Genomic DNA, 21,060 nt, shown 5'->3' with positions numbered 1-21,060 from the left:
GGCAAAAATGAATTTGACGAAATGGGAACGGCATCACTTTTATTTTCTAAACGGACATAAAACCAGCGGGAAATTCTGACATATTTTTAATTCACAAATTTCTATTCAAGGCATCGTTGAAATTTCGCTGGTCGATTCGTATGGTAATTTACGTGAAGCGAATCCTACGCAGTATGATTGGTTTAAGCGCTGACCTGACTACGTCATCGGCCACGCAACTTCAGTGGTACGCATTAAATTCACCAGAGGGCGACGAGTTAGCATTCAATCCTTTGTTGTTCAACCGAGACAAGGTATGCGGAAACAGGGAGAGATATAGGAGGAAATTGTGGGTCAATTAGTCGGTGGATAGAGTTTGTGGAAAAAGTTGATGGATATTGAGTGGATTGGGATTTACTAGTTGCAGCATGTATATGAGTGTAAACGGGACCTAGAGGACTAGGTGGATGAAGTTTGTATGTTAGGGCTTGTTGAATTGGGTGGATAGCGTTGTATAGGCGGTTGATATGCATTGAATAGGATGTAGCTGCATCGATTGAATAGGGTAGGTGGATCGAAGTGTTAGTATACATCACAAGAAAGTGGATATGATAGGGGTGGATAGGTGGAGGGGGTTTGTTGGTAGGTGTGGATGGGTGAACAGAGGTGGAAAGAACGCCAAATCGAACGACTTGTCAACTTGTTTATCAGAAGAGGAAGATTTGTAAAACGGGGTGGATTTCAATTTCAGATCCACACTCGTGTGCCCGAATGGACTCGGTCGATTCTGGAACTATCGGCCGACGAACGAACCGAAAGGGATATACACAGACTACACGCGTTGCTGCGCGGTTTGAAGAGTATGTCTCGTTTTACACAGAAAGTACAGTTAGCAATGTGTCGCGCGTTCAGTTACATGAGGTACGTTTAGAATACAGTCTCTGGGCGCACCAGTTCGACTGTTTGTTTGTTTTGGCTTTACGTCGCTTGCATCTTAGTTTCCCAAGACCTACCCTCAACCTCACGATGGGACTGGGTTCGGTTAAGATTCGGTCTCTCTCGATGAGTTGTTAAAACTCTTGAGTCATATCTTAACTAAGAATTGTGGAACTAGGTCCTGCTGTATCCCACTGCATGAGGACCTGGTACTTTCGAAATCAATAATTCCACGGCAAGTGGGGATCCACCAGGTGTCACTAGTAGTCGGTTTTCTGCACTTGATGATTAGTTCTACATTCAATTAGAATCGAATTAAATTTTCTTTTTTAAGTAAATCAATTATCGATGAAGATCTTACCAAACATGGAGAGTAGAAAAGTAAATCTGCAATCGTTTTCAAGGCTCGCTTGATAATATTTGAATCAGAGACCAATTTATATAGACTGGCAGCTTGTACCTTTAACCCCAGTTCTAACTTAATTGATAATGAATTAAGTTAAAGGTAAAGGTTAGTACTAGTCTTAAAACCTAGTCCCAGAAAGTTAGAATTATTGTTCCAAATTAGAAATTTAAAATGAACTATTTTGACAATCTTGCGACCGACTGTTAGTGGCGCCATCTGGTGGGATACTGTATAATGTAATTATTCGAGGATTAATTTTTTCAAAGTGTTGACGCGGGTCGTGTGATACTCAGAGAAAACCACGTCGGACTCAGTTTTTATTTCATCTATTCCGGTTCCGTTTTCGTCAATGTCAGTGACGTCACAAATTCCGGGGAGCATTTCGTCACAACGGAGAAAATACTCACCCAGGGAGAATCGTTTGGGGTAAGAAAGTTGTTCAATTCTCGAACTCGTAACTTTGCATCAATCTGCAACCAGGATCCACCCCGTCAAACAGACGTTGGCCATTTTAGCGTGTGAAGCGTACGCGATCAGTTTTTGAAAGTCCGCTGATAAAATGTCCAATATCTAGTGTTTGTAGTTGATTTGTCAATAAAAAATGTCTCCGATGAAGTACTGATCACGTGTGAGATATGTGGACGTTTTTGAAAGTGCGTTGATGAAATATCTGGGCCAGGTTTTATACACTGGTATCAACTTTAACCCCCGGGCTAACACGATTCATTTTCAGTCGAGTTAACCCCCGGGTTAAAGATAATACCAGTCTATAAAATCGGGCCCCGATGTCTGCTGTTTGTAATTCATTTGTAATGTTTTGTTCGAATCTGTACTATTTCCAATCGTAGGAATTGGCCTTGTTGAAAGATGTAAAGCGTTCGGCTACAGTAACAACGAGAGAAAACTGTGAATTATTGACTATCGATAAATACGTCTTCTCGGAAGTTTGTCCGCAAATATTTCAACAGGAGATCCACGAGAAATTCAGATTCATGAGGTAAAATTGTTATTCGTATAAACATGTTATTGAAGACCTCACCAGACGGCGTTCCGAACGCTAGGACATTATATGCTCACTCAAAGTTGAATCTATTTTCAAATGACTCCCATCTAGAGCTCCCAGAATCGGTTTCGTTTTTATAATGATAAGATGATATATATCCTCTAGCGTCGCAGTAGTTGATGTCCTAGGCTAGAGCACACTGGCGACGCCTAGTGGACCCTCATTTGCCATAAGTAGAATCCTCTATTGTCGCAGTAGCTGATGTCCTACTGCACACTAGCGACACCTAGTGGATCCTCATTTGCCATTAATAGAATCCTCTATTGCCGCAGTAGCTGATGTCCTACAGCACACTAGCGACACCTAGTGGATCCTCATTTGCCATTAATAGAATCCTCTATTGCCACGGTAGTTTGATAGTTGATGTTCAACTATATACTCGCCTTACACAAGAATCCCGCTTGCTACTCTTAAGGTTGCCGGTAGATACGTTGCTCAGTCTACAATAACGATAGAGTTAGGCGATAATAAATCTAGATTACAATTCCAACTCGCTCGACGAAGTTCATTAATCTAGTATTTTCAAACGGGCTACATTATCTTTCGGGCACATTTTGTATCTTTCAGTTCGTTAGCAGTTTTCAGTCGTTCGTACTGGCCGGACAGCCGCTTGAGTGCGCTGTGTTTCGAAACGGTTACGCTCGACTACAAAATCAATAAAGTAATCGTTAGAAACAGTCAAACAGACGACTACATGTACATATGTATGCAGGTATATTAAGTTCTAAATGTAAACATCAGGCTTAGATAGAAAACCCCCAAATACCATGTTCGGTATTTTGCATGCTGTCATAGTTTACTCTCCAACCAATGCTGTCATACATAACAATAAAAGATTATGAATTGGTTTACTAACTTTAAGGGTCTGTTTTGGGCGGGCACTTGTGTTATTTAACTAGTGGCGTATTTAAGTCTGCGGCCGTACAGAAACCGTGGCAGCATAGAGGGATACGTTTTTGCCTAGTACCTTTGACTACTAAAAGAAAAGAAGATGTACCAACCCCTCCTAATCAGACGAATCAAGTTTTTTTTTTTAAATGCATATTTTTTGTCGTTGTTTTTGTAGGGAAAATGTCGGATTCTGAAACGATTGGCCACGCCTTCACCACAACGATCGCTATCTCGGAGATCGAATGCGTTATCGGCACCGCCGCAGATTGTTCTGCACGCCGCTGAGCCCTGTTCTGATCAGTTCGACAAAACGGGTAGGTATAGACCATAGATGGCTGCCCTAACTGTTCCTCTTCGACGTGTGCCATTTTCCCACCATCAGAATATCTAAGAATTTTAGCTTAACCAGAAAGATAAATCACACCAAGGAATTTGACTTGGATTCGGTGTGTGGGTTCTAAAATTAAGTCGCCATTGCCGTCTTTGTTTTTGTAGTGAGGTCGAATTCTTGTCCTGACAACAAAAGAAGTTTGCTGAAATCAATGGAACTGCCGTACGGACCGTATTCTAACCAGGTTTGAAATGCTGTTCGCGCCTGCATCTCTTATTTCGGGGCTTGAAAGTCAATCCGTGTATTTTGGAAACTGCCTCGACATTGGGAGCGTGGCGCAGTTCTGAATGACAACGATGGAATTACGTTTTTATCAGAAAAATGAGGAATTAGTCGGAAGAAACATTCCTCATCTTGTATTTCACTAATGAATGGAACATTTTCTTCTTTTCTTTAGATCGAACCGATTTCTTCAGAAAATTTACTGAATCCTGAAGGTGGTGGCGACAATTCATTTCTATCGGGTGCTTCGATTTATAACCGATCGACGCCAAGAAAACGATCGTCGATATCATTAAAGACGTTTTTAGAAAACGATGACGTCACGATACGCGCGGGAGGACGACAGACGATTGACCTCGAAATCGGTACATTGAGCCCTGGGGATGTCTTTGTAAGTATTATCGGCGTGTGCGTCTATTGGTGCGGCAAGTAAACTTTGAATGTGCGCATCCGTCCGATTTTGCAGTCTTCAATTTGTTCACGCAATAATATATGGATTGGGAATCTTAACATACAGCTAGCCTTTCCGTAAAACTGATTGTAAGACAAGTTTTCTACGTGCCATCATCATCATCAGGACCCAGTTCGAGAGTTGTGAGTTAGAGTTAACTCTGAGTTAAAATTAGTTCATTTTCAATGAGTTAACTCAGGGTCAAATATTAACTCCGAACTGTGGAACTGGACCCTGGGGGGTTGAAGAAATTAATTTTTTGTACTTAAAAGCCAAATATGCAACATTTCACCACTGTTTCTATTCATCTAGGATCTAGACTCACTGGTGTTCCCAAAGCTGCAAGGACAAGTAGCGTCACCTGGTGTTGATAATTGTCTCTACCTGGTGTCGAGTGGAGCACGGTTGTTACGATTTAAGAAGTCGACATTCCATTCGCTCGCTCTACCGGAAGCTGTCGAGCATTGTAAAGCTGTAGCCGCTAAAATGAGGTGAGAATTTCTAGGCTCAACGATAGTTAATTGAGCAGTTCATTGACGCCTGATCTTGAGATATTCCATATTTCGTACCGAGCCAATTGTTCATAGATTAAGGTTTTAATACGTAATGTGTAACTGATCAGTAAATTAACATTTAACAACAACGACAACGGAACAGGAAATTAACATTTTAACCACTTTGAAAATCACTTGTCTAGTTGACCTTACACAGCAGACACAATACGAGTGTAAGATTGATCAGATAATGGCTTTATTTTGTTGTCGTTTTTCATGTTTCTTTCTATTTCCAGTTACCCCAGCGACGACGTACTGTTGAACTCGTATCAATTGAAAACACGCTGGAATCTGTTTCGGAACGCATTGCTCCACCAGGTTGCGCCACGATCGACGGAAGTCGCGACTAAACTTCCGCCGGTCGATTCACGACAAGCGTCCGGCGTCCGGCGGGACGTCAAAATGGCAACTCAGGCTGTTCGAGCGTTCAAGTTCACTCCCGCTGAAAATATCGCGTTTTAGGAGCCCCAAAAGTAGAATTACGATTAGTAACGGTCTTTACATGGCGAACTTCTTATTGTCAATGACTTCAACGGTTCTGGCGTCAAAACCAATGACTTCAATGATTCTGAAATAATTGTGATTAGCTGCGACGATCACCATCCACAATAACTGAATTCAGATTGAGTGTTAAGTGGGGTCATCCTCTATGGCACTATGGCAGTAAAATTGGTAAAAATTGAAAAATCTCCACCATAGCTTAAAGATTATTATTCGCAAAAGTTTTATACATCATTAAGGCATTAAACATTTTTTTTTAAATTCAATATTAACAAAAGGTTTTTTTTAAATTCTCAAAGATCGAATACAGTTTGAAGTAAAACGGCTTTCTGTAGTAACTGGGAATAATCTAGTATCATAAACACAACGGTTGTCGTCCGTCAAGGTTTGTTATCATCTTGCGATTACATAGAGTTCCCGTAAAATCCGGTGGAAAAGGAAGAACCGGTACCGCTACTGTGGCAAGTGAGGACCGAGGGTAACGAGGTTCCCTTGTACATTTCAACATGTTTCAATTTAAATCGAATCAGTCTTTTCTTTATTGGAATCAAAATCGCCAAGTGGAAAAATCAATTCTATATCCGACCCTTTTGATCACTGGTTAGGCAATATTCGGATTGAGGAGCCTAAAATCTATATGGAATTTCATCGAAAATGAACTACGCCGACTTTTCACTACGTAATAAACTGAATGTGGTGTTTCCTCGTCTGGTGTGTGTCAACGGTAGCTCACTGAAGCGCGGAAGTAGCAGCGGGCCTTGTCCATTATCCCGGCTTCATATCCCTCGAGAGGAATCCCCGATTGCTTTAATCAGTAGACACCGGTGAAGCCTACTACTTGTTAGTAATGTTCTTCCAATTCCCGTAAATTCGAATAGCTATTTCCTTTGTATATCGGAGCCTCGTAGCTATTTCTTCTTTGAAGTTCGTCGCGGCACTGCCGCCATTTTGCTTCCGATTGATACTTCCGGTACGCGTAATAGATCCCCGCTACAACGAGACAAAAGGCAACCGTTCCTAAAATCGAGCCTGCCACAGCGCTACCTATCGAGCATTTCTCTCTCTCCAGTTCGACAGGTGTTTTAACGTTGATCGTCCGATTCACACTGCCGATGCTGTTTTCGGCCACGCACGTGTAGTCACCGTATGCGAGTTCCGCGACACGATTAATCACGAGGATCCCTTCCGTTTCCAGCGAGTAGTAGATGTGATAGTTTCGATCAGACTGAAGCTCAGTCCGAAACGGAGAAATCCAGTAAATCCTGGCGAACGGGTCTCCCTTCACGCGGCAGACGACACTACGCCAATCGTACTGAACTAGTTTCGTAATCACCGGTTTGAAACATTTCGCGAATTCGGACTCGGACATTTCGAGCAGCGGTTTCGTCATCGGGTCCGTGCACATGACATCGCGTGCGTTGACAACTTTACCCGGCGATTGCTCGATGAATTTTTTCAACCATTTCGATTCGCAGTTGCACAAGATGCTGGAGTTTGTCACGTCCAGCGAGCGGAACAGTTTCGGCTGTTTCAAATTCGCCAGGAAGTTTCCGATCGATACTATCCGATTTCCCCGCAGGGTCAGCTCCCGTAGATTAATCGTCGATTTGAAAATATCCGCGCTAACGTGCAGTAACTTGTTGTACGAAAGCGAAAGGATTTCTAATTCGTCCAAGAAATCGAATTCGTCGGATAGAACCGACAGTTCGTTGAATCGTAGATCGAGTTTTTTCAGGCCGCGAATTCCGCGCAGGGAAAATTTCGAAATCGTTCGCAGACGATTGTGACTGAAATCCAAAGATTCGAACGCCGATAATTTGAAAATATAATCGTTCAGACTTTGGAGACGGTTGAACGAAAAGTCCGCTTTTCCGCCGCCTTGGGAGGTCGCGTGCACGAACGAAAACGATTCGATCGATATTATCGAATTGTTGCGGAAATCGATGGTTTCCAGGTAACCGTTGCCAACCAACGTAGCCGACGGTATTATTGTGATGTTGTTATAGGCGAGATACAAGTTCTTCAATTTTTTCATTTGGAAAAATGGCGAATCTGTTACTGACCTAAGCCCAACTCCTTCAACCTTTATCGTGGATAGATTCGAAAATCCGGCGAACGAGGCCGAGTTGATGCTTTCAACTTTTCCGTCAAATTCGAACTCGCTTATGTTCGTCGAAATGTCGTCGGGTATTTTCGTGAACTCGTCGCCGGTACACGAACACGTGACTTTATCGCTTGTACAAATTATCCGCGCATTGCCTCGCGAGGACCACGTGACCAGCAAGAGCGAGGTCATCGCAAGCCAGAAGATGGATACTCGGGCTGAAATGAGAAATTTAGACGTTAACGCTTGTTGTAGGCTATGCAGCTAGATAAAAACCTTGACCTCAGTTTATGATTTAACTCAAGCAGAGTTTTGACTCCAGTTCACCAGCTATCGTTATACGAGATGGCGCAACTTAATATTCCGTCTTTCATTATGCTGGTATCTGTTCCACGTTCTCATATCAACCACGATATCATAGTCAGGTAGATTTTGTGCCGATAGAATATCTGATATTTGGTGTTTTGTTCACCCGGTCCTGGAAGTAGTTATTCCCACAGTGATCTCTGTCACTCTACGATCACTGTGTACCCGCCCACTCAGTGTTACCAGTACATCAGAACACGAAGGTTCTTGGTGAAGTGTTTTGGAGTTCATATATTTCATGGTTAGAAAATATCTCATGGTCATATCCTGAACTGTGGACGATCAGTTTATGAAAGCGTGCTGATAAAAATGTCTAATGTCTGGTGTATATAGTTCATTTTCAATTAAAAGATGTCCTACTAGAAGGTGAAGTCATGTCACCGCGGTGTGGAAATACTTGAGTGGATGGACCCATACTTGTGTATTATGCTTGTCGTGTATCATAAGTTAGAGGCCAATCATAGTTACTGACACTTATAGAAAACCTAAAAATCGTACATCATTCGTTTCTGAAATCAATACGGATCCCTAAGGAAACATTGTTGAAATTAATCAGTCACGAGTGCGCCGAAGATTCGACCTATAAACGCTGGCCTTGATGATGAACCAGACATTAAACAGTTTCGCTTGATTGTGTTGCGATCGGGAAGTTACAATCGGTTCATTGCGAAATCTGCATGGTCATAAAAAAGAGTTATCAACTAATAATCAAACACGTACCCATTATAAGTTGTAGCTCGCTATGTGAGATCTAGCACCGAAGCATACCAAGGCCCGTGACTGTTTCGCTAATCAGTACATATTATAACAAAAACCTACACTGCACACGTAAGCCTGTAGCGCTATGTAATGACTATAAAATGTGCAGTGTTTGTAAAAGCCGGTTTTAGTTTGTATAATGGCATTCAAATACTGTTGACGCAGTTTACAATAAAACAATATGTTTGTAAGATTTATAAGTCACATCAAAGAATGCGCGGTCTTGCTATGGTGAAAAGGTTTTCTCAAAAGCACGTGCTTGCTGGTTTGAACATGTCTGTTACCTATCAGGAAAGATTGAAATGTGTCATGTCTCCTCTCTTCTTTTTTCGAAACTTACTTCTCATTTCTCAAGCTTAAAGCTTCTTGCCTCCGTCTATTAGTTAGCAACGAGAAATCTCCGATTTTTAAGTCTTTTTTCTCAGTTACTTTAAGAAGCAAATTCATTATTTGTGAAAATATCACATTATTGAATAACTTACGCGATATTATTGGGCGTGTACCTTAAGGCTTTAAAAACTTACAGTAAATGTTACAATCACTTCTAAAATGACTTGGAGCCAGTGGAACTAAGTTAAGACAGGTGTTTTATGATTTTCACACCGTTTCAAAAATGCTTTAAAATACATTGATGGCGGTATGGCCATAGTTATATCCGTCGTTTGGGTGAGTTTATGTCGGAGAACAATCAAGTAATCTCCCTTCCCTCACGGGCGATTGGGGTATTTCCGAAATAGGTTTTGCTGCCCCGATTTTAATCGGCATAGTTTACACCTCCATTCGTAGATATCGTGTACACAGCATTGCCCATCAACATTCGACCATTTTGATTCCTTATATCAGGCAAAATTTTACAAACAACACAGAGTAAACAACAACAAAAACCAGGTATCTTCGCTTGCATTTAATGTTTTAACTTTTATCCATTATACATTTCATTCTAGTCAACGAAACAATCGTTCATTGAACAACAGCAGCAAACGCGAATAAATAATCAAGGCAGTGCAGTCACGCCGTCCCAATCTGGTGACGTGGATGTGTCCGACTCTTTCAGACAATACATACCGACGCATTGCGTGCATCTGGGGCTTCTTTTAAGCCACAAAACTCTCTCGTGCTTAGCAAAAGATTTAACAATTCTCTTCGCAAACGCACATAAATGATGATGATTCGATGAAGGGAATTTGGAACCTTGATCCCAGTTGGTCATGCTTCTCTGGACATGGAGCTTTCGTAAGTTCGTTTAGTGTCGCCGACGTTTATATTTTGCTTGTATGGATTTCAAATCGATAGTCAGTATGGTGTAAAGAATGGGATTGAGGGACGAGTTGATCGGTAAGAAAAGAACCGCCAGCCAAGCCGCCACCTGATTCGGTATGTCTACCCGAAACACCGCGCAAAACTGAACGGTTATCATCGGCAGCCAGCAAAATAAATTTGAAAGATTTATCACCAAACTCCTACGGGCCAAAATTAGTTCAGTGGGGTCAATTCTACCCGAACAAGACCTGCTTCCAGATACGTGTCTGTACATCTGCGCATACGTCGCCATTATCATTGCCAGTATGAACGAGTTGGACACGGCAAAAATGCTCAAAGAATATTGCCAGGCGTGGACGTCAATGGTCAGTAAATTCATAGGCAAACAAACTCCGGTAGTGCCATAGAATTTCGTACCGAAGTACGAAGATTGAGACAGCGGTAACAAAGAGATTATACTCAGAATGAGCCAGCAAATAGAGCAAATACTGGTGGTATAGTTGGGAGTTGTGAACGCACTATTAGAGAATGGATCAACGATGTTCGAGTATCGATGACGTGTTAGGACGAGTAGAAAAGTCAAAGAGCCTTCACAAGAGACAGTAACCAATATCCCTGCAACATGACACATTGAACTGCCCGTCCACATTTCAGAATTAAGGAAATAAACGCCTTGATAAACGTAATCGGCTCCTGCGATCAAGAATAAATAAATCGACATCATGAAATCACAAGCAGCGAGATTTATGATGAGGATGTCCGAAGATCTGTGGCACGTTCCGGTTGATAAGACTTTAAAGCGAAATATAATGACAATACTGTTCGCAAAGCAACTGAACGCAGCGATGACCCAGATGATCGCTCTCAGTACAGCGTTACTCATCAGGTCAGAGCAGGTGGAAAATTGATCTGCTGCGGGAAGGCAGCGGTCAACATTCGGAGCCATGCAGCAAAATTTGTAAGCATCAGATGTTAGAAAGACTAAAGATGTCAGGTTGTCGAAGGGGCTTATTTCTGTGGAAATGAAATTGGAATTATTAGTTAAATCGAGATGCATTAGTTTGCTTAAACCAGAGAAAGCATATTTCGACATATAGTTGATTCTATTATTGCTGATATTCAATGTAATAATTGAGGACAAACCTCTGAATACATTTGCACCAAGTACGGAAACTTGCAGTCCACGAAGATCAAAACTGGGAAGTGAGATCAAGCCCAGAAAGCTTCCATCTTCAAGATATCGAATTGGATTTCCAGTTAGAAACAGTTCCTTCAAACTATTCAAGCCGATAAACGCATTCACAGGTAAGGTTATTATGATGTTGTACGTAAGGTCTAAGGTGTGTAGATTATTGAGGTTTGAGAACGAGTTTGGCAAAGCATACGACAATCCATTGAAGGAGATGTTGAGCATACGAAGATAAACGTAAGATGAGAACGTGGACACATTGAAAAGAATTCTGTTATTCGACAGCATTAGAATCCGAGTTGATGATGTGATGAGGCCAGTTATATCAGTGAGACCAACATTTCTACAGTCTACAGAATGACCTTGACATTCACAACGGCTAGGACACGTGACGTTACAAAATGCCTCATCATCGGTGGTATTTTTGCAATGCACAACACCATCACACACCTCAAATTGTGGAATACATCGATCTTCGTGGCCACACTTAAACATTCCTGGACATGAAAAAGTCTCACAGTCTTGTTCATCTTCTGAATTAGGACAATCTGATTGACCGTCACACATCTGTCGTATTGGTATACAGTACGATGTTGGACATTTTACAGTTCCAACTGGACATTCGAATTCTTCACATTTTGATAAGTGTTCAAGATTTCTACAAACTGGGTAGCCAAATGACATCCTTTCCAAAATACATCTGTAACGTATAGAATAGCAATGCGGGGAATTGAAAGAACACCTTTGTTCATCCGATTCCATGCAGAGGTTTGTGAAATTAGTCGCACAGTGATTTTCATTATTGCACTGAATCGTAGGATCCACGGTTATATTAGTAGATGTTACTATTTCGTCTTCTTCAAGGCTTCCAGTGCAATCCACGACACCATCCTTATAAAACCGACGACTTATGCAGTCTCCACTGTTACATAGAAAGCCTTGACACAGTTGAGCGGTGCATCCCATTTCATCCGAGTTGTCATAACAGTTTCCAAATCCGTCACATCTATCAGACCTACTGACACATTGACCATTTTTACAGTGAAATTGTTCAGGCAAACACGGCGGATGAAAACACGAGTTTTCATCAGAGCCATCAGGACAATCCGGTATGAAGTCACAGAAGCCACTTATTGATATAACCTGTCCAACCTTACAATGGAAATGACTGTGTAGATTCAAATCCATACAATTCAGTTCATCTTCACCGTATTGACAGTCGTTTCTGGTATCACATACGCGATGGTCGCTGATACATCTTTCATCGTTACATTTAAACTGCCACGATTTACAACCGCTTAAAGAAGATAACTCTTCACCGGTTACATTACGGGAACACAACACAGAATGTACATCACCGATTTCTGTCGTGTTATCAATGATTGGAACGGACCAAACTAATGTATGAATAAATGTTATTTCATCCCTGGTTAATGAAGGCCGTAACGCTCTAAATCTGTTCATTCCATCCTTTACTAGCACTGCGCCATATTGGTGTTGAAAGTTAAACGTAGTGATGAAATTCTCTATTTCATTTTTCGTAAAAGATGTGATCGCAGCTATTTCACCACGCATGTTTTGACACATCTCTGTCGCAGTTTTTATATCTAAACCTTGAATTGTGTTCCAGTCAGTCAGTATTTGATAACATCGTCCGGCTATACTTAACCAACCTCGAGTGCAGGTTAAGTTGAAATCAAAATCGTCCAACATTGTATTATTCTTATCACTTGATTCGCCTCCATGTGCGATCGTAGTTAGATTATCATCCTGCTTACTATCATAGCGATCTGATTCGCAAACAAAAGTCGCATGCACCTCTTCGATTAAACACGGGAATCGAACCCAGTTCGCTGAACCTCGAGGATTATTCAGTACCATCGCCGTAAACGGTATATTGACGTCATTAATCGGTTGTTTTCTTGCATGAGATATCAATCCTCGAATAGCTTCTGGTATAGTTTCGTTATTTGTAGGTCTGTACCACTCCGTGTAGCTCAAGGGTTTGCCATCAGTCCAGATGTAATGACCAACGGTATTTGGCTGTAAAAATAAAAGAAGATATAGCTGCAAAGCAGCGATAACGGCCTTTCTGCTTAGCAGCATCATTGTAAGTAAACCTTTGGATATTTCATGTAGAAATTGAAAACCTGTTTTCCTGTCTTCGGTATTTAAACCCGATATCAAAAGTACAACTACATGAATGGATTATTACAAATTACTTTCGTTCGAACAAGCACTTCGAGACTATTCACTAAAAGTTAACCTGAATCGATGCGCAACAGATTCAAACCGTAACTGTACCAAGGTCTATTTCAATGGCATTCGAACCGAATGCTGCGTGCAACTGTCGGACATGAAAAACTATCTGAAATATTTTCATATCCGAAATGTGATCTTTTATCTAAACTCACAGAGCTAATACGAGTTCCTGATGGAATACTCGGAAAACGCTTTATACATGTATATATTATTTAAAAAATTCTTTGACCCACCAAATAAGTTGGGTTGGCGATTAAGTAGACTATGATTAGTAGTTGCTGAAGCCATTGCCGCTATTGATATCTGCATACAATCAAATATCGCCGCATTAGTGCTAAGAAGCATTTAACTGGTGCATGTAATACGAACAAAATAATCAACCATCTAATTCTTCATTTGATTGTAGAAATCAAAACATACGTAGACTATTCTGTCGTGCTATACTTAAAACACGTGAACGTGCAGTACGTCCTGGTGGGGTGGCTATTAACGAAGCTAAGAAGCTGAAAGACAGACAGACAGACACGGACGAAAAATATGGGTCATGCGGAACAATTCGGAGGAAAGTAATACCAAGAGGGGACACTCTGTGCGCTGTGCATTCGATCAGCATGTACCACAAAGACTTCCAACAATATCGACACATATTTATTCGTAACTTCATATAAAAGAAGATTTGCAAATCAAATTTACCTGCAGTTTTAATCCAATCATTATAGTGAGCGCTTTCTTTGAATACGCCTGTCGTAGAAGTTTCGTAGCGAATAATCTTTTGATGGCGATCATCTCCTGTTCTGAGTTGATGCTGAGAAGATGTCCCGCGTACTTCTGTCTACAGTACAATTCAGCATTCTCCCAATTCAGACGTTCGTGTTTGATGAACTTCACGCAAGAAAAATTACCGGAGTCCAAGAATCCCGGACTGCAGGCTTTCGCGTCGATCTGTGGTTCTTCTTCTAAAGTATATTGTATTTGGAATGTCGGAACCCGGTTTTTTGCTACTAAGGAGACACCCTCCTTAGTTAAACTGTGATATAAGCTTCCAAGTAATGGATGATTGACTCTACAGATCCTTTGATGCTGGTGCCATTTTAGAAGTAAAGTATTCATCACTTGAATAACAGTAATCGGATCTTTGTCTGTTGAAGATGCTTTTAAGCACGGCGTATTTTCCATGTGTTTGATAACGAATCTGAAATAGTTGTGTTCCTGGCGAGCTCTTAACGTCAGCAAGGTCTGAAATGTATAGATTAGTTGTGATAATGAAAACATGCCTGCAACTCCTGGGTAGTTTGGCGACTGTACGATTCCACATTCATGTTTATCCCGTTCCGTCGTTCCAATGTTATTTTCCAATGCCCTCTTCAAACGTTGGCATTTTCTACGTAGTTTAACGATAAGTGGATACTGCCAGAACCTGTTGACAGTGCGTAAAGTCACCGTGTTCAATACGAGACTGTTATTGAGAAACTGGCTGGTTAATATCATAAATCTATTGCACGGCGTTCCAATTTCATTCTCAGGAAAACATTGGTCGATTTGATATTCGTGTTCTGATAATATGTAAATGTACTTTAAGGGCAGGCGTCGGTTTTTAGGTGTTATGACGAGACAGTGTGACGTCATATTTATCTGACGTTCTCCTTCCTGAAGAACGAATCCCGTACAGTCGGTAGGTTGAAATTTAAGATCGCCATCAACTCTTCTAGTTTCCGTCAACCGACCGTCCCATTTGTAAGCGTACGCTACTATAGTAACGGGACCACCTGATGTAATCAGACTGACGACGTTACGGTCGTATCTATTAGAACTAGGACAATACGGTCCGTAGCGTCTGGCCGTCAAATTACCACCGTCGTAGATGTAAAATCCGGCTCGTTCGCAGTTCTCTGATAAAACCAACATGCGTAAATCGAGTTCAAAAATATCGACTTTCAACGTGAAGTTTATTGAAGCAACAATATACGTTATCGTCGGTTTGTTTTTCGTTGGGAACAACCGAAATGGTCGATGACGGGTCGTATGCTGAAGAGAGATGGAGAGATAGAGATAGCGGTTAGAAATTAACACTTTTTGGTTAAGATACATTTTAGAAAAACCGTAGATTCATCGTACTTACTTTTATCGTAAAAAACCTAACATCCACCATCGAAAGCGATTCCATTGTGTAGTATAATTCTATTCGGGTTTTAGTTAGTTCGCCCTTTTTTAAAACGCACAGTATGACGAGAAAGCCGTCGGATTTGACGCTAAGCGACTCGAGGTAGTTGAAGCCGAGTAAAATATCAGTTCCTACAACGCGTAGCCCTTCCAGTTTATAGACACCGATAACGTCACCGGAAGTAACGAGATCACGTGTCCAATTGAAGACGACGTACTGCAACACCTGCACTGTGATAGCCCAACAGTGTAAGTGTTCTGATCGAGTTTTAACATGTAAGCTTTTATCATCGAGAATGAGTATTCCAGACTCAGAATTATAGATATGAATCAACGGATTAATGACGTTCCAATCGGATATTTTGTAAATCTGTACCAGTAATTTGGTACGGAACAGAAATTGATGCGGAAAACCTACGATGGCGACCTTGTTTGTTTTTGTATAATATGTAACCGACGGTTGTCCATTTTGTTCAGGTATACTGGCAAAAGGTTCACTACTCGTGTTCCAGCCGTCATGAATTTTCACGGAGGCCTTTTCGAAATTACGGAATGGTTTGAAACTAACATTTGTGAATGTAAGATTAAGTGCAAAATGATCTGTAAGATCCACCCATTCTAAATAGAGCTTGCATTGATATTGGACGATATCGAATTTGTACCCCTTCGATGTTTCTAACTTGCCAATCCCAAGATGATATTTTCCACAGTTGTGACTTAAATTCAAACGGCTTCGTTCATAACGATAAACGATATAAACCCGACTACCACGTGAACCGTCTACGTTACTTTTGAATATAAACGAGACCGAATCGTTACGACGGATTTCATGCTCTCCATCGCCGCAGAATATGTGATCATATTCACCGACGAGAAGGTAGTTATCACTGCAGAATATTGACGGCTCGATGTCGTAGTAAACTCGGACACGAAACGTTCCTGGTAAGGAGCCGTTAATGAACCAACGACATTCAACACCGCGCTTTAACGAAGGATAATTCGGTGAAGCGATGTAACCGGACGTAGAATCGATGGGGTACCAAGTGTTGTTACAAGACGAACTGACTGTCAAGAAATCAGACGGATCAGTGCGTGCGATGTTCACTCGCCAGACGATCAACGACGCCATCAACAGCGCTTTCTGTCGCTCTATACCGAACAACTTACACATGACCGAATGAAATAAATCTGTGGAACTTTATTTAGGATTTCTTTTCCTCGAGTAACAACTCAACACAAACTACAGCTCGTCCAATCATGAAATTTGCGGATAATTTTCATGAAATTGATATTTTTCGTAGCTGCTGCCAGCAATTATTTCTGAAAAAAAACCGGTTCGAATATTCGGCCGGTAATTTTTTCTTTCGCTCGAAATAATTTCCCCGTAATTAGCGACGGTTTATATACACATATTTACACGCAGGTACTGTGGGTACAGTGTTTTAGGGCTTTGCGTTAACTCGCCTCATTGGGACGCATTGATAACGTTTCAGGATGTTGCGTTGGGATATTGCCTTGCGGGTGTTCAGAAATGCGTCATTGGATGGTATATATACTGACACTAGGTCCGTATATCCCTTGTATGTAGCTGTTATTAGTCATTTGTTTCATTTGTTTCGTTATTTCATTCTATATTCTATCTGTATACTCCGATCTGATTGTCCGATCTACTTTTGGTGCTGAAAATCGAGTTTGTCGCTTACAATGCGCTGGAAGTAGCAATGAAACGCGCGCGCAGAAAAAACCAGCTCGTCTTCTTTTTCTTAGAGATCCTACCTATTTGCAGGAACTCTCTTGTTAATCCGATGTTTATATTTTTTTCTTCCACGCGAGAACCACGTCAGAAATTCTAGGGCATAGGGGCTGTACTGAATGTACGAATACCAGCACGTCTATTCAGCTTAAGTATGTATTAAGCCAATCACGTGCCGCGTTGTTTTTTCACAAGGAGATTCGCTCTATCAATTATACAACGCACCTGATTGGCTAGATGATATAGACTGGAGACCGCTAAGCTTAGGAAATATTGGGCAATGTATGTAATAGAACAATGTTTGTGTTCGGTGTGAGCGTCGGAGGGCGGCAATCGAGCCCTGGCAAGCGAGAATGCTAGCCAAAAGAACTAGTTCTATGTCTATCGGTCTACTGATTAGCAGCTGTATCTTGCTGAATCGTCACACAGTAATTCCCATCAATATTCGAAATTCGAAAATGAAGAAAATCATCAAAAACAACAAAAAGTAATCAACAGAGTACCGAATAACTTTGATTGCGTTTAAAGATTATACTTTTATAAATTATACATTATAAGGTGCATTGAACAAGAGCTTTTTCCCCTAAGAATCGCACAGAAATCAATGAACATAGCAGTTCGGGCGACCCCGGCCCATCCGATGTCATCAATGTAATTTCATATTTTTCGTGTTCGTTTAGGTGTCGACGACAAAACATCCTGATGCATTGTGAGTGCATCTGCAGCAGTTTAATCCACAAATCTGTCTCGCGCTGAGCAAGAGTTTTCCTCTCCGCAATCGCAGAGCTATTGTAATTTGATAAGGAGAGTTTGTACCTCTGATCGCTTTTTTGCCACGCTTTGCGAATGACGAGCTTTCGTAAGTTCTTTTAGTGTCGACGACGTTTATATTTTGCATGAATGGATTTTAAATCAATTGTCAGAATGGTGTATAGAATGGGATTGAGTGACGAGTTGATCGGTAAGAAAAGAACCGCCAGCCAAGCCGCCACCTGATTCGGTATTTCCAACATAAACACCGCGCAAAACTGGACAGTGATTATCGGCAGCCAGCAAAATATATTAGAAAGATTTATTACCAAACTCCTGCGTGCCAAAATCAGTTCAGTAGGGTCAATTCTACCCGAACCGGACCTGCTTCCAGATACGTGTCTGTACATCTGGACATATGTCGTCATTATCGTAGCCAGTATGGACGTGTTGGACACGGCAAAAATGGCCAAAGAATATTGCCAGGCGTGGACGTCAATGGTTAGCAAATTCATAGGTAGACAAATCCCGGTAGTGCCATAGAATTTCGGGCCGAAGAACGGCAACTGTGACAGCGGTAGCAAGGAGATTATACTTAGAATGAGCCAGCAAATACAGCAAATGCTAGTGATATATTTCGGAGATATGAAACTTTCAGAAAACGGATTGACAATTTTTGAGTATCGATGACGTGTTATGACGAGCAGAAAAGTCAAAGAGCCTTCGCATGAGATTGTAACAATAATTCCTGCAAAACGACACAACAAACTTTCCGTCCAAATTTCAGATTTAAGGAAATAAACTCCTTTGTAGAGGTAATCGGCTCCTGCGATCAAGAATAAATAAATCGACATCATAAAATCACAAGCAGCCAGATTCATGATGAGGATGTCAGGCGATCTGTTTCGCGTCTCAGATGATGATACATGAATGCGAAGTAGAATGACACAACTGTTCGCGAAGAAACTAAATGCAGCAATGACCCAAATGAGCGCTCTGAGGACTGTGTTACTCATCAGGTCAGAACAGGAGGAAAATTGATCTGCTTCGGGAAGGCAGTGGTCAATTTTCGGAGCCATGCAGCAAAATTTGTAAGCATCAGACATCAGGGAGACTAATGATGTTAAGTTGTCGAAAATGTGACTTTCTGACGAAATATAATTTGAATTATTGGTTAAATCAAGATACATAAGTTCGCTTAAACCAGAAAAAACATATTTTGAGATAAAGTTGATTCTATTGTTACTGATATTCAATGAAGTAATTGAGGATAGACCCGTGAATACATTTGATCCAAGTATCGAAATTTGTAGTCCGTGAAGATTCAAAGATGGGAGCGAAATTAAACCCCGAAAGCTTCCACCCTCTAGATACCGAATTGGATTACCAGTTAGAAACAGGTTCTTTAAATTATACAAGCCGATAAACGTATTCGCAGATAAAGATTTTATGATATTATGTGTGAGGTCTAAGGTGTTTAGATTATGTAGGTTTGAGAACGAGTTCGGCAAAGCATATGACAATCCATTGAAGGAGATGTTAAGCGCACGGAGATAATCGAAGGAAGAAAACGTCGACACATTGAACAGAATTCTATTATTCGACAACATTAGAATCCGAGTTGATGTTGCGATGAGGTCAGTTATATCAGTGAGACCAACATTTCTACAGTCTACAGAATGACCTTGACATTCACAACGGTTAGGACAAGTGACATTACAGAAAGCTTCATCGTCGGTGGTATGTTTACAATGCACAACACCATCACACACTTCAAATTGTGGAATACATCGATTTTCGTGGCCACATTTAAACATTCCTGGACATGAAAATGCCGTGCAGTTTTTCTCATCTTCTGCATTGGGACAGTCCGGCTGACCATCGCACACCTGTCTTATTGGTATACAGTACGATGTGGAACATTTTACAGTACCAGCTGGACATTCAAATTCTTCACATTTCGAAACGTGCTCGAGATTTCTACAAACTGGGTAGCCGAATAACATCCTTTCAAGAACACATCTGTGGCGTCTAGAATAGCAATGCGGGGAATTGAATGAACATCTTTGTTCATCAAATTCTGCACAGAGGTTTGTGAAATTAGTCGTACAGTGATTATCATTATTGCACTGAATCGTAGGATCCACTGTTATATTAGTTGATGTTAATAATTCATCTTCTTCGAGGCTTCCACTGCAATCCACGACACCATCCTGATATAACTGGCGACTTATGCAGTCTCCACTGTTACACAGAAAGCCTTGACACAGTTGAGCAGTGCATCCAATTTCATCCGAGCCGTCAAAACAATTTCCAACTCCGTCACATATGTTGGACATATCAACACATTGACCACTGTCACAGCGATATTGTTCGGGCAGACACGGGGGATGAAAACACGTCTTCTCGTCAAAATCATCCGAACAATCCTGTATGAAGTCACAAAGACCACTTATTGATATGACCAGTCCATCATTACAACGGAATTGACTGAGCAGATTCATATCCGTACAATTGAGTTCATCTTCGCCGTTTTGGCAATCCTTTCTAGTATCACATACACGATGGTCGCTGATACATCGTCCATCGTTACATTCATATTGCCAGGATTTGCAACCGCTTATATAAGCTATTTCCCCAGTTGCATTGTGGGAACACAACACAGAATGTATATCGCTAATTTCTGATGGTTTTACGATGATTGGAACGGACCAAACTAATTTATAGATAAATGTTATTTCATCCCTGGTTAATGAAGGCTGTATCGCTCTAGATCTGTTCTTGCCATCTCTTACCAACACGGCGCCATATTTGTATTGATGGTAAAATATATTTAATAGATTATTTACTTCATTTTCCGTAAAGGCAGGCATCGCGCCTATTTCACCACCAATGCCTCGACATATCTCAGTCGCAGTTTTCATATCTGAATCTCGAAATTGGTTCCAGTTTGTCAGTATTTGATAACATCCTCCAGCTATACCTAACCAACCTCGTGCACAGCGTGAGTTGAAAGCATTTTTGACGATTATTTTTGTATCATTTGCAATAGTAGTTAGATCT

At 41.1% G+C, this 21,060-nt stretch overlaps 2 protein-coding genes across 2 annotated transcripts; one reads left to right on the top strand and one right to left on the bottom strand.

Annotated features, from left to right (window-relative positions):
• Positions 1-140: 140 nt before the first annotated feature.
• Positions 141-5,731, top strand: LOC141911874 (cyclic nucleotide-binding domain-containing protein 2-like). Its single transcript, XM_074802953.1, has 10 exons — positions 141-293; positions 731-900; positions 1,588-1,747; positions 2,170-2,318; positions 2,952-3,096; positions 3,451-3,589; positions 3,771-3,850; positions 4,064-4,279; positions 4,652-4,830; positions 5,130-5,731. The coding sequence occupies exons 1-10, from the start codon at positions 141-143 to the stop codon at positions 5,353-5,355; spliced, it is 1,617 nt and encodes a 538-aa protein (XP_074659054.1). The 3' UTR covers positions 5,356-5,731.
• On the bottom strand, positions 5,589-8,699 carry LOC141911873 (uncharacterized). Its single transcript, XM_074802952.1, has 2 exons — positions 8,585-8,699; positions 5,589-7,716 (listed from the first exon to the last, which is right to left on the bottom strand). The coding sequence occupies exons 1-2, from the start codon at positions 8,586-8,588 to the stop codon at positions 6,236-6,238; spliced, it is 1,485 nt and encodes a 494-aa protein (XP_074659053.1). The 5' UTR covers positions 8,589-8,699; the 3' UTR covers positions 5,589-6,235.
• Positions 8,700-21,060: the final 12,361 nt, after the last annotated feature.

This window comes from Tubulanus polymorphus, chromosome 10, assembly GCF_964204645.1.
Source record: "Tubulanus polymorphus chromosome 10, tnTubPoly1.2, whole genome shotgun sequence".
NCBI lineage: Eukaryota > Metazoa > Nemertea > Palaeonemertea > Tubulaniformes > Tubulanidae > Tubulanus > Tubulanus polymorphus.
Note: the sequence above shows the minus strand (reverse complement) of the source record. Positions and strands in the feature narration are given on the sequence as shown.

Bases quoted from the DNA above. Each gene is read 5' to 3' on its own strand.
- LOC141911874 (XM_074802953.1), top strand. From the start codon at position 141: ATGGTAATTTACGTGAAGCGAATCCTACGCAGTATGATTGGTTTAAGC. The intron at 1,748-2,169 runs GTAAGAAAGTTG...TTCCAATCGTAG, and splicing joins CCCAGGGAGAATCGTTTGGG to GAATTGGCCTTGTTGAAAGA. The intron at 2,319-2,951 runs GTAAAATTGTTA...TGTATCTTTCAG, and splicing joins GAGAAATTCAGATTCATGAG to TTCGTTAGCAGTTTTCAGTC.